The 15,629-nt window shown below is 42.4% G+C and overlaps 1 protein-coding gene across 2 annotated transcripts in view; it reads right to left on the bottom strand.

The window, feature by feature from the left end:
• Window positions 1-15,629, bottom strand: part of PTPN14 (protein tyrosine phosphatase non-receptor type 14) — an 87,517-nt gene that overhangs the window by 26,823 nt on the left and 45,065 nt on the right. Inside the window, exons 4-5 of one of the 2 annotated variants that reach the window (XM_075863330.1) lie at window positions 8,776-8,873; window positions 7,816-7,880 (exon numbers count right to left, since the gene is read on the bottom strand). In XM_075863330.1, the coding sequence (XP_075719445.1) occupies window positions 7,816-7,880; window positions 8,776-8,873 (163 nt within the window). Of the gene's footprint in view, window positions 1-7,815; window positions 7,884-8,775; window positions 8,874-15,629 lie in introns of both variants that reach the window. The other variant, XM_075863329.1, reaches the window with a different exon arrangement.

A 15,629-nucleotide genomic window follows, 5' to 3' on the forward strand; every position in this document is an offset into this window, starting at 1 on the left:
GCACAGTCCCAATCCTGGACAGATGGAGGATGAATTTTTGGGAAATATATCCATAAGGTATTCAGATTTTATTCATCCAATACCCACTAAAAATATATACTGCTGGAACTATGAGCCATCTTCAAAAAGACAGCCGTGGTCCTAAAATGACTTGACCAAGAAGCACCACCTTTCCCTTGCAAAAAAAATCTCCTTGTGCAGAACTTCATGAACCCCAGGAGCCAGGTAGCCAAAGCAACTGAAATTTTTGTAACTGGCACCTAAATATATGGGTTATCATTTATGAATGTTCTTATTGCTGGGCCACTTAGCTCTCAGATTGGCCTCCACTGGCTCAAAAATCCTACTGCATTTTGCCTTGGCCCTTCGAAGACATAGAGGACCTTCCTATCCCCACCGCTCAATGCCATCATTAGATCAACTCATAACATTGGACTCTCTAAGCAGATATTTTTGGTAAATCGCAACACTTTGAAGGTGTTGTGTATGTGGGGGTGTTAATAAAAATGGCGTTTAGCCTGAATAGATGCAGTTGCGGAAGTTTCAACCTGACGGGGCCCAAAAGGTCCTTCTGCCCTATATAATGAGTCTAATACCACGTGCCCCACAGTCCTTGCTAATGTTGTATGGACCATCAAAGAAAACTAGTGCAAAGCAGATGGTGATCATAAACGAAGGCCAACTCCTTCCGCTGTACATCAATGTACTGACAAACAAGCTAAGCAGGTCTTAAATGCATAGTAGATAATAATGCGGAGCTCCATGACGTCCATTCTGATGAACCCACACAGGTCAACCTTGACTTGAAGGACGTCTACATCACCGCAGCCTCGCTCGGCTGTTCCACCAAGAAACACACCTCCGATTCAATAGCCTTGAATAGGTCTCTGAAGTTTTGCCAAGTACGGCTGACAGATTAAGCAATAAAACACACAAGGAATGCAACACCACAAGACCACAGTGTGACAGGAGGCTTGAGAGAAAAACAAGGCCCCGGGCAATGGGTATTGTGCTCAGCAGAACTCTCCAGTCCTTCCCCTGAGGCCCTGCACACATTATTTGTTTCTGTCACACAAGTATGCAGGAAAAGGTATCCAGAGATAAGAGGAGGGATACAAGTCTGTACAGCTGCGACATACAGAATGCAACTTGCCAAAAAAACAACAGAAAAAGAGTCAAAGTAATGTATCCAAACCAAAGGATCAGATACGTACAAGTCTAGTGTTAGAAACCTATGAAGCGAGGGTCCATTTATGGTTTACATATAGAATTAATCTACATAGAAAGTGAAGTCGAATAAGTAATGGACTGTATTTAGGAAGTTGTACCGATCCGGAGTTACAGCCTGTTTTATGCTAGAGAGCTGCATTCACAATTGTGCACGCTTCAGAGCAGAAATCTCCAAGCTCGATGCCTGCACAGAGCTTGTAAATTGCATTCAGGGATGGTCATTTTTTCACCAGGCACTCTTGTAAAAAAAACTACTTTTAGGGGTTTGTTGACTGTTTCCAATAACAACCAGCAGAATTGTGAATACAGCTCTGGACTATAATACAGGCTGTAATACAGGATCAGTACAAGTGACCATTTGGTGACAATGTGGTACAATGTAGACTTATTTCAAGTAAATAATCACTTTTAGGCCTTATTCACACGGACGTGTCCGTTTTGCGCGCGCAAAAAGCGCTGCGTTTTGCTTTCGCAAAAGGGCCGTATGTCATCAGCATATGGTGCGTGGCTGCGTGATTTTCGCGCAGCCGACATCATTATGACACTGTTTTTATGTTTACAAACAAAAAAGCACGAGGTGCTTTTCTGTTTTTCATTCTTTTTACTACTGTTGCGCGAATCACGCGCGGCACCAGGAAGTGCTTCCGTGTGCCGAGCGCGATTTGCACGCACCCATTGACTTCAATGGGTGCGCGATGCGCGAAACACGGGCAAGTATAGGACATGTCGTGAGTTTTACGCAGCGCACATACGCTGCGTGAAAATCACTGACAGTCTGAACGGCCCTATTCACTAACATAAGTCCGTGCGACGCACGTGAAAATCACGCGCGTATCACGGACGTATAACACGTTTGTGTGAATAAGGCCTAACGCCTATGGGAAATGCATGACTTTATACTGGTTGTGATTTTTATGGCGCACATAGAAAAAAAAATTAATTGCTGGAATAAATAATCTCAGAATCTCTCGTTAAAACATTAAGACGATAAGTAGATACCCATTGATGACCTAAGTCGTGTCGGGGTTGGGGGAAGTCATGTTTTCGGTCCATATGAAGATCGACAATTATGCCATGCGCACTCATGATGTAACTTTTACGTGAAATGTTTGTAAGAAAATGTGAAAATTGACAATAAAAAGGATATTTAAAAAAAAAAAAAACATTAAGACAATGTAAAACATGATTATTTTTTTTTTTTTTTTTCATGTTTTAGTCACATTTTATGAACAGAAAAATTCTGATAATCTGGCACTGCATAAGAGTACCGAGGTGTCACATTATTTTGTGCTCAGATGTCTATAGACCGACAGCGATACTTTATGCGTTCGCACATCGATAGAGGGAAGGATGTCTTAGCGATGCCGCTCCTGGAGAGTAGAGGGAGTCCTGTGCGATCAGAAAAACTCCTGCTAATCTGGCATTGGGGCTTTTTTTATGTAACGCTGGATTAGAAGTACTTCCAGATCATTTGGCGCTGGATTAACAGCCTTTTACTGTACAAGTACCGGTCATCAAAGAAAATAAAGACTATAGGACTAAATTTTCTGACCAATTCACCAGCGTAGCATAGATTTTGTTACCATACTAGAAAATCAAGGAAAGATGTCTATTATCAGTAGATAAAATACAGGCTGTCAAAGAAGAAATAGGCACAGGTTATTGGAAAACATTCAGTGTCTGCAGACAGGGAAGACACATGGATTTGTATTCCCTGCACCTGACTGCTTTTTTTGTATCCTGCTTGTAAAAGTAGGGATTCTGATAAAGTAGGGAATTGCAACTTGTGCACTTCTCTAATACAGAATGTGAAGTTTACCAATGGGGAACCTAGGTCACTAAAGACACCACTAGGCTATGCCATCAATATCCGATCAGGAGAGGGGAAGGTTCTGGCTGCTGTGACCCCTGCCAATCAGTAGAACAAAACAGCAGGCTGGGCTTCGGTTGGCTCTGCTCTGTTTTTTTCGGAGGTCGAATGATCAGCCATCAACTTGTTATGGTCAATGGTCGACAAAAAAAAAATCATAGTTCTCCAGCCTCAACTGGAAGACGCACTCACATTAGGAATATACAGCAGTATGGTTGCAAAGTACCATGGTCCAGAATTTTGGGCCCATGAACGGCATAGAGGGTCAATTATTTTATTTTCATCCATGTATGATGTGCTGGTCAGTAATGTTTTTTTACTATGTAAAAAATCCACGGTCAATGATCTTGCAATGTATTACATTTACAAGGCCAATCTGCTAATGTGCAATTATCCAGTTAATGCGACACTAAGACTGTCATGTGGGCACTTGTGTGCCCAAAAAACGGGAAAAAAAACCAAAACCACATATAGGCATAATCCAGATATGCCACCATGTACCCCCTGGCACCTTGGACCGAAGAGGAGATTCTGTGTTGTCTCCGGCGGGCAGAGTCCTTTGTTGCTAAGTAGGAGTCCAACATAGCAGGGTCATTATTAGGAAACAGCCCAGCTGGAAAAATGTAAGTTTGTAAGCAACATTTTATTGCTCCAATGCATCTAAGTTAAAACAACTTTGCAAATTTAGTCTAGATTAAAAATCTCCTACCATTTTGTGTATACAGCTCTTATGCAGACCTATGTGTTCAAGGTTACAGACTACAAACAAACCCTGTGTGTAGTCTGATCCTGCAGTCATATAATACTTTCTCTTCCATCTGTTTCTCTTCTACAGTTTGTAGATTAGCAGGTAGAGGGGGCACGGAGAGCAGACTACACAAAGCTTATTTGTAGTCTGTAACCGTGGAGACACATAGGTCTTTATAAAAGAGTTGTATAAACAAAACTGTAGCATATTTAAAAAAAATCAAGACTATTTGCCAAGTTGCTTGAGATTTTATTTTAGATGCATTGGAGCCATAAAAATGGAAGTGTACATACCGTTTAAGGGGTAAACTTTATTTTAACTGGTTCCCAACCGCCGGGTGTGTATATTTGTCCGGCAGTCGGGGTCCTTAAAACCCGCGCCACAGTCTATTTTAGTCTCGGGTTTTAGCTTGCTGTCCGAGTGATCGGACAGCTGAATGCCGGGTCCCTGGCAGTCAGTGAATCCCGGGGACCCTGAGGAGAAGGTAGAATCAGCTTTCCCTGCTTCTATCTTCTCTAATCTCTTCTACACAGCGCCGTGTAAATGAATAGAGGCAGTGGCAGTGCCGCTGCCTCTATTGGTCCCGGTGATCATGTGACTGGTCACATGATCGGCGAGTGCCATTAGCGGCAGGCTGCTGCTGAGTCTTACTAGACCCAGCACAGCCCTATTAGTGACAATAGTCACTATAAGGGGGCTGATTTCCCCCGTAAAGGTTAGGGTTTATTTAGACGAACGTGTAATACGTCCGTGTAACGCGCGTGATTTTCATGCGCCTCGCACGGACCTATGTTAGTCTATGGAGCCGTGCAGACGGTCCGTGAGTTTCACGCAGCGTGTGTCCGCTGCTTAAAACGTACGACATGTCCTATATTTGTGCGTTGTTCGCACATCACGTACCCATTGAAGTCAATGGGTGGGTGAAAATCACGCGCAGCACACGAAAGCACTTCCGTGTGACGCGCGTGATTCGCACAACAGCAGTAAAAAGTATGAATGAAAACAGAAAAGCACCACGTGCTTTTCGGTTTACAAACATACAAACAGTGTCATAATGATCACGCAGCCGCGCATCATACGTGGCTGACACAAGGAGCTGTTAAGTAACTTTTGTGCGAGCAAAACGCCATGTTTTTTGCGCACTCAAAAAGCACACGTACGTGTAAATCCAGCCTTAGGGTATGTTCACACGCAAACTCAAAAACGTCTGAAAATACGGAGCTGTTTTTAAGGGAAAACAGCTCCTGGTTTTCAGACGTTTTTTAAGCCACTCGCGATTTTCGCACGTTTTTTCCGGAAGTTTTTGGAGCTGTTTTTCTATAGTGCGATATGCACTTCTTTTTCGCTGCCGTTTTTTAATGTGGTCGTTTATCAAAACGGCCGCGTAAAAAAACGGCCCGTCGGAACAGAACACCGTTTTCCCATTGAAATCAATGGGCAGATGTTTGGAGGCGTTCTGCTCCCGATTTTTCGGCCCGAAAATAAGCAGTGTGAACATACCCTTACAGTGGAAAAACATGGTGTAAAATAAAAATAAAAGTCCCACAAAGGTCTTAAAAAAATAAAATAAAGTGCAAAAAAAAATAATTTTATAATAAATACACATGAAATACCCACCCAAAACTCCCCCCCCCCCCGCCAATTATTGTCATAACGCTAACCCTGACCCAATTACCCTAAAATAATCATGTAATATATCAAAATTTACAGTAGACCATGACTCACAAATACAAAGTCTAAATTACCAGAAAAAAATATAGCTAAAATGTAAAAGAGAATTAAAAAAAAAAAAGCATATTTTTTACTATCATTTTAAAACTTTAAGGCTGGGTTCACACGAGCACATTAACGTCCGTAATGGACGGACGTATTTCGGCCGGAAGTCCCGGACCGAACTCAGTGCAGGGAGCCGGGCTCCTAGCATCATAGTTATGTACGACGCTAGGAGTCCCTGCCTCTCCGTGGAACTACTGTCCCGTACTGAAAACATGATTACAGTACGGGACAGTTGTCCTGCAGAGAGGCAGGGATTCCTAGCGTCGTACATAACTATGATGCTAGGAGCCCGGCTCCCTGCAGTGTGTTCGGTCCGGGACTTCCATTACGGACGTTAATGTGCTTGTGTGAACCCAGCCTTAGGCTAGAAATTCTATGTGTATAAAAATGATAAAAAACAAACCTACATTGTCTAAAAAAAAAACAAACAAAAAAAAAACCGCAAAAATCACATCGCTAGTCTAACAAATAAAACAGGTTATGGCCGTTTAACTAACGCGTGCTAAAAAGGTCTGGTCCTAAAGGCTCAAAATGGCCCGGTCCTGAACCGGTTAACAAAGTTTCCCTTTAACCCCCTAAAGAGTAGAGGTGGTTTGTTACGGCTTTGTAAATGATGTTCCATAGTAGGATCGCCAGGGTGTTGACGTGGTTTATGAGAACTATAACTTACCGGAGATAAACATCTTGACTGGATTGCACATACGGCAGCTGAATAAACCTGACCTTATCTGCCTGTAATGGTTTCAGGATCTAGTAAGCACGAGCAGATTATTCACCAATTGTTACAACACGTTTCGCATTCTTCTGCATTTTTCTTACTTTATTTTTTATTTTTTCATTTAAAGGTTCTGTTTTATGTACATCAGTCTCGGTCTTATGGATGCAAATACTAGAAAAAAATTGCATTTTCGGCCAATGCGCTAAAATTTTATAAACAAACATTTATTCTTTATATTACCTAAAGTGGTATTCCCATGACTAGAAGTGGTGACATATCACTAGGATATGCCATCACTTAGCGATCTGTGGGGCTCCAACCTCTGGGACCCTTAACCGATCACCTGGATGAAGAGACTGAGGCTTTATTCACAGCGAGTGGCCTAAATTGGCGCTGCGAAGGAGCCAGAGGTGCTTAAAGGGGTATTCACATTTATGCATTTATGACATATCCACAGGATACGCTATGAATACCTGACAAGTGAGAGTCCCAAAGTGTGAACCCGCACCTACTGGTAGAGCAGGATTCTAGAGACCTCCAAGTGCCCCCCACTGCAATATCCATAGAGGCGCAAAAGAGCCAAGCGCTGCATGCTCAGCCTTTTCTGTAACTCCCACAGACATTAATTTGAGAGCCACCTCTCCAATGAACTTGAGATGGAACCTGCGCCGATCAACCATGGGACATTCTATAAATTCTTATGTCATCATGGCTTTAGATGGGAATACCCCTTTAAAGGGTTTGTCCAGTTAAGAAAAACCCATTTTTATACAAGCTGTTAGGGAATCCTGAGATAATAGAGGGGGGTCCACTGGTCAGGATCCTCATCTCTTTGCCAAAGTGGAGAGATTTACAAAAAAAGTCTCCCGCTCTGGAGGACTTGTCCTGTGCTGAATTACACAGACACATTGATATGAATGGGCATTGTGTAATACTTCATTTCCCCTACGGTGGTGCTGCAGGGAAAGTGAACCCTTACTGCCAGGTCTCCCCCACAGATTACAGCTGATCGATTGAGGTCCCAGCAGGGAGACACTTCGTGATCAACTTACTTTCAAGGAAATGTTCTAACAAGTAGAGATTGTCCAAAGCGGAGAACCCCCTCAACAGTCGATGCAGCCCCATTTATTGTTAGGATTGGTGGAGGACGTGGCAGCCAGATCCCCACTGATGATGGCATACCCTAGCTTTATGCAATCACTTCTAATAGTGGGAAAACCTCTTTAAAATTGAAGGTAAGTTTTTGAAGAACAGACAATGCAAGGAAATTCTTTTCATTTGACACCCAATGGACCAGAAATTCTGATAGTCTGGCGTGCAACAAAAAGAGTCCCATGATGGATTAGCTGGAAATTAACTTGGTCCGGCACCAAGCTCATCGCCCAAAAAAATATACAACTATAGAACTCAGGAAACGCTAGAGGATAAAATTGTGGCAGAAAAATAGCGTATACACACAATATGGAAACGTACCGCAGGAAACAGCATGTACTCGCTGAGGAAGTCATGTGTCTCAAACGTAGTATAATCCTTAAATTCTGCTGCAAGACAAAACAAGTCGTAATTCATTATCACAAACATCAAACTATTTGCAAATGTAAAGCCTCAGCCCAGACGGTATATACAAAATTATCCAACCAATTAAACCCACAAAACATAAAAGAACCTGTAACCTAAAAAAGAAATGGCTTTTTTAACACGTTAATCAGGGGAAACATATTTTTGCTACCCCCATTAAACTAGACCGCTGCTTCCCGACCTGATCAGCACAACAGAACAATTTGCTATATTCGTCCTCTGCCGCAGTAATAGGAGTGGTATCAATGCGTAACTTGGCAGATGCGCCATTCTTGACTCTAGCAGGGACGTCGCTATATGGGGTGTAGAGGTAGCAGTCGCAACAAACCCTGGTGCCTGAGGGGGCCCAAAGGCTCCTCTGCCAATGGCCCCTCTGGCACATGGTAGGTAAGGATGCCCTGTTACAGATATTACATTGGGGCCACAGGAGCTGCAAGTTACGCTTCTAGGAAACGTAATGGCGGCCATATTGATCACCCAGCGTTCCCTGAAAGAGAGAACGACTAAGTAGTATTTTAAACACTTATAAGTATAAGGCGACTAAATGACTTATTTAGTGATATTTTTTTTAGGATAATATATTGGCCCTGTCAAATTCTGTCACAGAATAGGAAGTCTAAATATACACAGTTCCATTAAAGAAAAACTCTAAGCAAAACTAATACACTATGGTATTCCTAGAGCATGGCCTAAGGGGGAGGGGCATGACAGTTATTCAAAGTACACCGTTGTCATGCCCCGCCCCTCAGGCCCTGCACTATGTATAACGCAGCGCATCCGTCAACGGTGTCTTTATCTAAATACAGAATAACCGGACTTCTAGATCCCAAAACCATTAACAAGGAGGAACATTACCTTGCACAGCTAGCGCAGCTAGTCGTATGTACTGATCCACAGTACAACGCAAACGTCCACCAAGCACGTCCTTCCTTAACTGGAGGTAATACTGGTACCTAGAAGAAAAAACATGGAGCAACAGGTTAGATAAGCGCCAACAAATGGAGGCAGTTTACAGGATTGCTGGATAAATAGCCCTAGGTCAACAATTTTGGAGCTACTTTGCCTAAACATACAACAAGATTCTAGCGGCTTTCCTTAGGTGTATTCTTCAGGAGTTCATGTTGCCTGGCAACCACTTAACTTCCTGTCTTTGTGACCACTATTTGAGTCCGTGTAGCTCTGTTTACAGGAGTGGTCACCAGTCAAGTTCTGTCTGTGATACAATACACGGTTTCCTCATGCAACACAGGCTACCCCCTTCTTAGGCAATAAAAAAAAAACAGGAAGATTGCTGAAGGAAATAAAACAATTAAGACAAGGGGGAAATGGTACAAAAGCTGTTCCATTATGTGGGAGGCTTAGGTTGCGACATTGTATAGACTATAAAGATGGACTAGAAGTAAGAGTTTGGTAATATACATAAAAGTCTGAGGGGTGGAGCGTGACACAGGGATTCTCTCTTTGGTGCTTTTGAATCCATGTTACGCTCCACCGTCTTAGGCCTGGCACTAGTCATAATAGTGTTAGTTTTATCAGAGTGTTTCTTTAAGCTGCATTTGTAATTATTCAATACTTGCTGTAGTGGAAATCAACTCTCCAGCTTGTGCTTCTACACAGCAGCCGATCCGAAGAAGCAGAGTTGCAGTATAAAGAAAGGGGGAGGAACAGTGCAACAGCTTAAAGAGTCACCTCTCCTAACAAGTCTATTTTGGTAAATACTTATATTCTCCATGAAATAACAATTGTGAATAATCTTTTCTTATAACTCTGCATTGTGCCGTTCCGGTTATTCCTCCTAGAAATGTATGAATAAATTGACAACTGGGTGTTGCCATTCTCCTACTCATAGGAGTGTGTCCCTACCCTGTCTGAGACTGTGAGCACTGACCGGACAATGTCAGCCTGTGTAGGGACACCCCCCTCCCCGCAACTGGTAACACCCAATTGTCAATTTAATCACAAATTTCTAGGAGGAATAACAGAGGAACGACAACGCAGACTTCGAAGAACTGATGCTCCAGCATTGTTCTATCATAAGGAATACAATTATTTACTAAAACAGACATGACAGGAGGGCTAACTGGTCCTCTTCAAGCCTCAAATAAGACAGAAGTTAAACTGCAGACTACTTTAGACTTTCCTATAGGCAATGTAGCCAAGATGTCGCAGATTACAGCTATGTCCTTATGGCAAGCAGCCAACACTGAAGAAAACAGGACAGGCAAACGTTATCTATTAGGTAGTGACGGACTGAAAACACTGGATATCCACTTTACGTACAGCGCCATTTATTCCAAATTGCATAGGGCAGTTTTATGCTGAATTGGCCATCATCCATGCAAGATGTAACAACCATGGCTGGTGGGGATGGGCTCAGGGGGCAATTACTATCCTATAATAAGGAGTAAAGACTAAGATTCGGGGTACGTGATGGAAGTAATGACGTGGTCAATCTTCTGTTTTATGGTGGCAATGTGATCGCTCCCCAAACATCTCAGCTATGAACAAAATCTGTACAAAGAACATGGTTTTCCACTATACGACTAGTCATGGCGGACGTGTGTGCAGAGACGATCACAATTACAGAGATATTGCCGTGAATAGAGGAACATCTTGTGTGTTACTCTCCTTGGACGAGACAGGGAGCTTTTTATAAGCACAAGGACAGAATCTTCGGAATCTTTCATGTGATTTCTATTTTGAGAACAGAACATATTCTAGTCAAAATATGTCACATAATTACTGTAGAAAAGACTGGAATAAAGAAGAATATAAAGTGTACTCAGATAACCCCTACGGGATCAGGGTTTACATCCTAAATACCCGAACATACTCTATATTACAGGTAATATACAAAACCAATCCACGTAAAACATGAGTAATAGATGTAAATATATCACATTACCTATCTAATGGTCCTAACGTACAGCCTGCATTACACTCCAGAGCTGCATTCACAATTCGGCTGGTTGCTAGGAGAACCAGTCAACAGCTTATCGACAGACACATCCCCTGCTGCACAGCATTCTGGGAGAATCCATGTTTCCTACATCACAGCACAGAGCCTGGTATAAAGACTTCACTTCATAACTGGTTCAGCTTTCTGCGCACAACCTTTAGTGTCCCTGTGGTTTACATGAAGTCTTTTACTTACTAATAGGCCTGTTTTGATTTCTCATCATTACCAAGATCTCTACTTACTGTCAGTGAATGGTAACATTCTTAATTATATCCAGGGGCTTAAAGCCTGTCCTGATTTTTGCTGCGGACACAGGTGCAGGGCTCAATACAAGAGAGTTTTGATACCAAAACAAGCTGTGCACCTGTGTCATGAAAGTTTGTTTACAATCACTGACAGCTAGCAGAGATCTTGAAAACTATGTAAACTTTCGAATATGCTTTGTTCCATTCCTCAGTGGGATCATCTGGAGGGTGGGCACAGTACCATAGAACCTGATCAAATGATAGGCATGGGAAAATAAAAAATTATATTTGCGCCCATATCAAAATTATTTTAAATTGAGTGATCTCATGTAATTAAAAAATGTGACAGCAGACATTTTTAAATACATTACATATCTTGTACAGTCTATATTATACTCTAGAGCTGTATTCACAATTCTGCTGGTTATTGTAGGAAACAGTCAACAACTTGTTGACAGACACACCCCTAAAAGCTGAAACGTGCTCCAACAATGCAATGTTATGTGCTGCAATGCATTCTGGGAGGGTTTGTTTTTCCTACATGAGATTATGGTACAGCGCATGGTATAAGGACTTCACTTCCCAGGATGCAAATCAATGAACAAGGAGATTTCAGCTCTGAAGCCTGAAGAATTGTGAATGCAGCTCTGGAGTGTAATATAGGATTTAAACTCAAGATCAGTGCAAGATCAAATTAAGATGAATTCAATATGTATACTATATGCTGCTTTAATATAATCTGGACACTCAGCAGAAAGCAATCGATGATATAAATGCTACAGTTAATCACACGTAAAATAAGAAAGATAACGAATACCAGCACGACTGCTGCAAGAATCCGTGGAATCTGATACAGGCTGGCGCGCTTTGCCCAGTTTCCGTGGGAGCTACCAGGAATGCTGGCATTAGGAGGGATGTAGACAGAACATTACAACATTCTTAATTATGTATTTCACAGTTCAGGGGCTCTGCACGTCCTAGCCTTCAGGGTAAAGTAGCGAGGAGACCAATAATGTTACAGGACACTGACCACCAGGCATTTGAGGACTAAGCCTGTCTTCAAATCCATCACAACAGATCTCATCAAAATCACACATACCTAAGATATGCCCTAACAGGCAGTAATAGTGGACAGACACGGAGGCATTACTAACGCCTAGGGCTGCGAGTACAAAACGGTCAGCCACGGCTATTACAATGCAGTAAGGGGTTAAAGAACATAAAACATAAAAATAAAACTTCGGAAATATTTTATTTATCTTGTACTGGTCCCAAGTTACAGCCTGTATTATACACCACAGCTACATTCTGGTTTCTGCAGGCTTCAGAGCTGAAATCTCCTACTAATTATAATGGATTCTATGAGTTCTTTGAGAAAAAAAAAAGTCAGAGTAAAATACTGATCCTTTCTTTTCAGCTGCTTCTATAGCACCCACCATATTTTCACTGAAGTGTTTAGACAGTGAATAGACATTCCACGGGATGTCTATTCACAATCTCTGCACTTCGTTACAGTTTCTGTGGTAGTTACAGCAGAGAAAGCGTAATCTCGCGAGATTACGCTGTAGATGACAGGTTACAACGAGATTACGCTTCTTCTGCTGTAACTACCACAGAAACTGTAAAGAAGTGCAGGGATTGTGAATAGAAATCCCGTGGAATGTCTATTCACTGTCTAAACACTTCAGTATTGTTAATGTGTTAGTATAAGACAGCACAGAGTGATCTAGCAGGATCCCTATGCGCTGCCTAAATGAATGGAGAGGAGTGCATGACGCTGATTGGTCAGCATCATACACTCCTCTGTACAACGCCCACTTGGTCTGAAGTAAAAACACGCCCACTTGGGCATTAAGCAACTCATTAGCATAAATCTAAAATCGCTAATAAAGTGGTGAACATAGAGCGTTTTTTTTAAATAAAAAGCATTACTGTCACCTACATTATAGCGCCGATCTCCTTATGTATGAGATAGGGCACTTATAATGTGGTGACAGAGCAGCTTTAAACAGGGGCGGTCTTTTGTATTCTGTAGTTCTTCCCCCCCTCCCCAACTGCTAACACCACTAAATCGGTGACGAGGAAACAATACCCCTGACGTGTCATATGCAAATGAAACATCAAGTGTCCGCTGGGCATTCCTTAACCCCTTAGTGACCACCAATACGCCTTTTTACGTCGGTCACTAATGGGCTTTAGGCTAGGCTGACGCCTTTTCACGTCAGCCTAGTCTAAGTCCTGCATTGGTGTCCCGTGCAGGCAGGAGCCGGGGCTCTGCTGTCTGATGACAGCTGAGCTCCTGCTCCAACGCCCGCGATCGAAGTTTACTTCGATCGCGGCCGTTTAACCCGTTAAATGCCGCTGTCAATAGCGACCGCGGCATTTAACTTTGTTTACAGAGGGAGTGCGCTCCCTCTGTCACCCATCGGCGGCCCGCGAATTAAATTGCGGGTCTCCGATGGGGTGTCATGGCAGCCGGGGGCTTGATAAAAGCCCCCAGGTCTGCCCTGGACATATTCCTGTTAGGACGCGCCGGAGGCACGTCCTAACAGATTGCCTGTCAGATTTACACTGACAGGCAATAATGCTCTGGTATACGAAGTAGACCAAAGCATTATAGCAGCGATCGGATGATCGCACAGTAAAGTCCCCTAGTGGGACTAATAAAATCAGTCATCAAAGTGAAATAAAGATTATTAATAAAAAGTGCAGTAAAAAAATAAATAAAACCATTTTTTTCCATAAAAAGTGGTTTTATTTAGTAAAAGTGTAAAAAAAAAAAAAAAAAAAGTACACATATGTGGTATCGCCGCGACCGTAATGACTCCATTAATAAAGTTAATATGTAATTTAAACCGCAAAGTGAACACTGTAAAAAAAAAACGAAAAAAACCATGGCGAAATTGCCATTTTTTCCCATTGCCCCCCAAAAAAGTCATAATAAAAATGAATCAATAAGTCCCATGCACCCCAAAACAGTACCATTCAAAACTACGTCTTGTCCCGCAGAAAACAAGCCCAAAAAATCACTACATTGATGGAAAAATAAAAAAATTACGGCTCTTGGAAAGCGACGATGCAAAAACAAATAATTTTAGTTCAAAAGTGTTTTTATTGTGCAAAAGTCGTAAAACATAAAAAAAACTCTACATATGTGGTATCGCCGTAATCGTACCGACCCATAGAATAAAGGTAACATGTTATTTACGTCGCACAGTGAACGGCGTCAATTTAAAAACGCATAGAACAATGGCGGAATTTCAGTTTTTTTTTTATAATCCCCCCAAAAGGGTTAATAAAAGTTAATATAAAAATTATATGTACCCAAAAATGGTGCCATTAAAAAGTACAACTAATCCCGCAAAAAACAAGTCCTCATACAGCTATGTAGACGAAAAAATAAAAACGTTATAGCTCTTTGAATGCGACTATAGAAAAACGAATAAAATAGCTTGGTCATTAGGGCCTAAAATGGGCTGGTCACTAAGGGGTTAACCAGGGTAGTGTCCCGAGTCTTCCCCAACCCCTCCCCTCTTGATTGAGGTCTCTAGGATAGAACGCAGGAGACCAAGAGACGTCAATCAAAAACAGAGGGGAGGGGTTCATGAGGGCTTTACAGCTGAAGACTCAGGATGGTTCTCTGGTTAAGAATTGGCCAGCAGGCACTTGACTTCTCGGTAGGATCGGCTGCATATCGGGCATATTTAAGCTGGTTTCCGTGTCACTTATTTAGCGGAGTTAGAAGTTGGGCGGGGTCGTCAAAACTGCTGACAGGTTTCCTTTAATTCCTACAGAGACACTAAAGGCTCTGTTCACATTAGCGCCATGGCTTCCATTCATAACTGAGCCACGACAGCTATGCCGGATTCCAATTTAAATTGGATCGGGTAATGACATCAGGCCATGAAAAATACCGGATCCCCTGGCGGAAAGAAGCAGATGTGAACAGAGCCTAAACTGTCAAGCTCTGTGGCCTGTGTAAGAACGTCTTGCCAGCTTTTATCCGTTCCTTTCGGTGATACTGCCCTTTTAAAACCCATCAGTTCGCATTACAGAATAAACACTGGATATCTGCAGCCGTCAGTCTGGAATCTCACTGTTTGCCTTTGCAGGGAAGGAACATCGTGGGTTTTCACCCTAAAAGGACACTATTTGTTAAAAATAAACTTTACACATGGACTCTGCAATGTGAGGCCAGTAGCAGCACGCCGGCAGCAGGGGAGGCCGCAAGCTGCAACCTGAATCTTACTCTTCAGCCTTCAACTTCTGCATTTATTATTCCAAATTACAGGGAGAGGACTCCAGTTTACCAGCACAATACATTCCCGACCGCAACCTATAATTTAATCAGGGCTAATCCGAAATACCAGGAGAATTAGTGCGTGCAAAACACCAACACAACCTAAAAAAGAAGAGGAATACTCCCCCCCTCCTCTGTCACACACGGCTCCGATGGGGATTGCGCAGTTTGCGGTTGATTGACACGAGTAACCCATTCCAATGGG

The sequence above is a fragment of the Rhinoderma darwinii genome, chromosome 4 (genome assembly GCF_050947455.1).
Source record: "Rhinoderma darwinii isolate aRhiDar2 chromosome 4, aRhiDar2.hap1, whole genome shotgun sequence".
Taxonomy (NCBI): domain Eukaryota; kingdom Metazoa; phylum Chordata; class Amphibia; order Anura; family Rhinodermatidae; genus Rhinoderma; species Rhinoderma darwinii.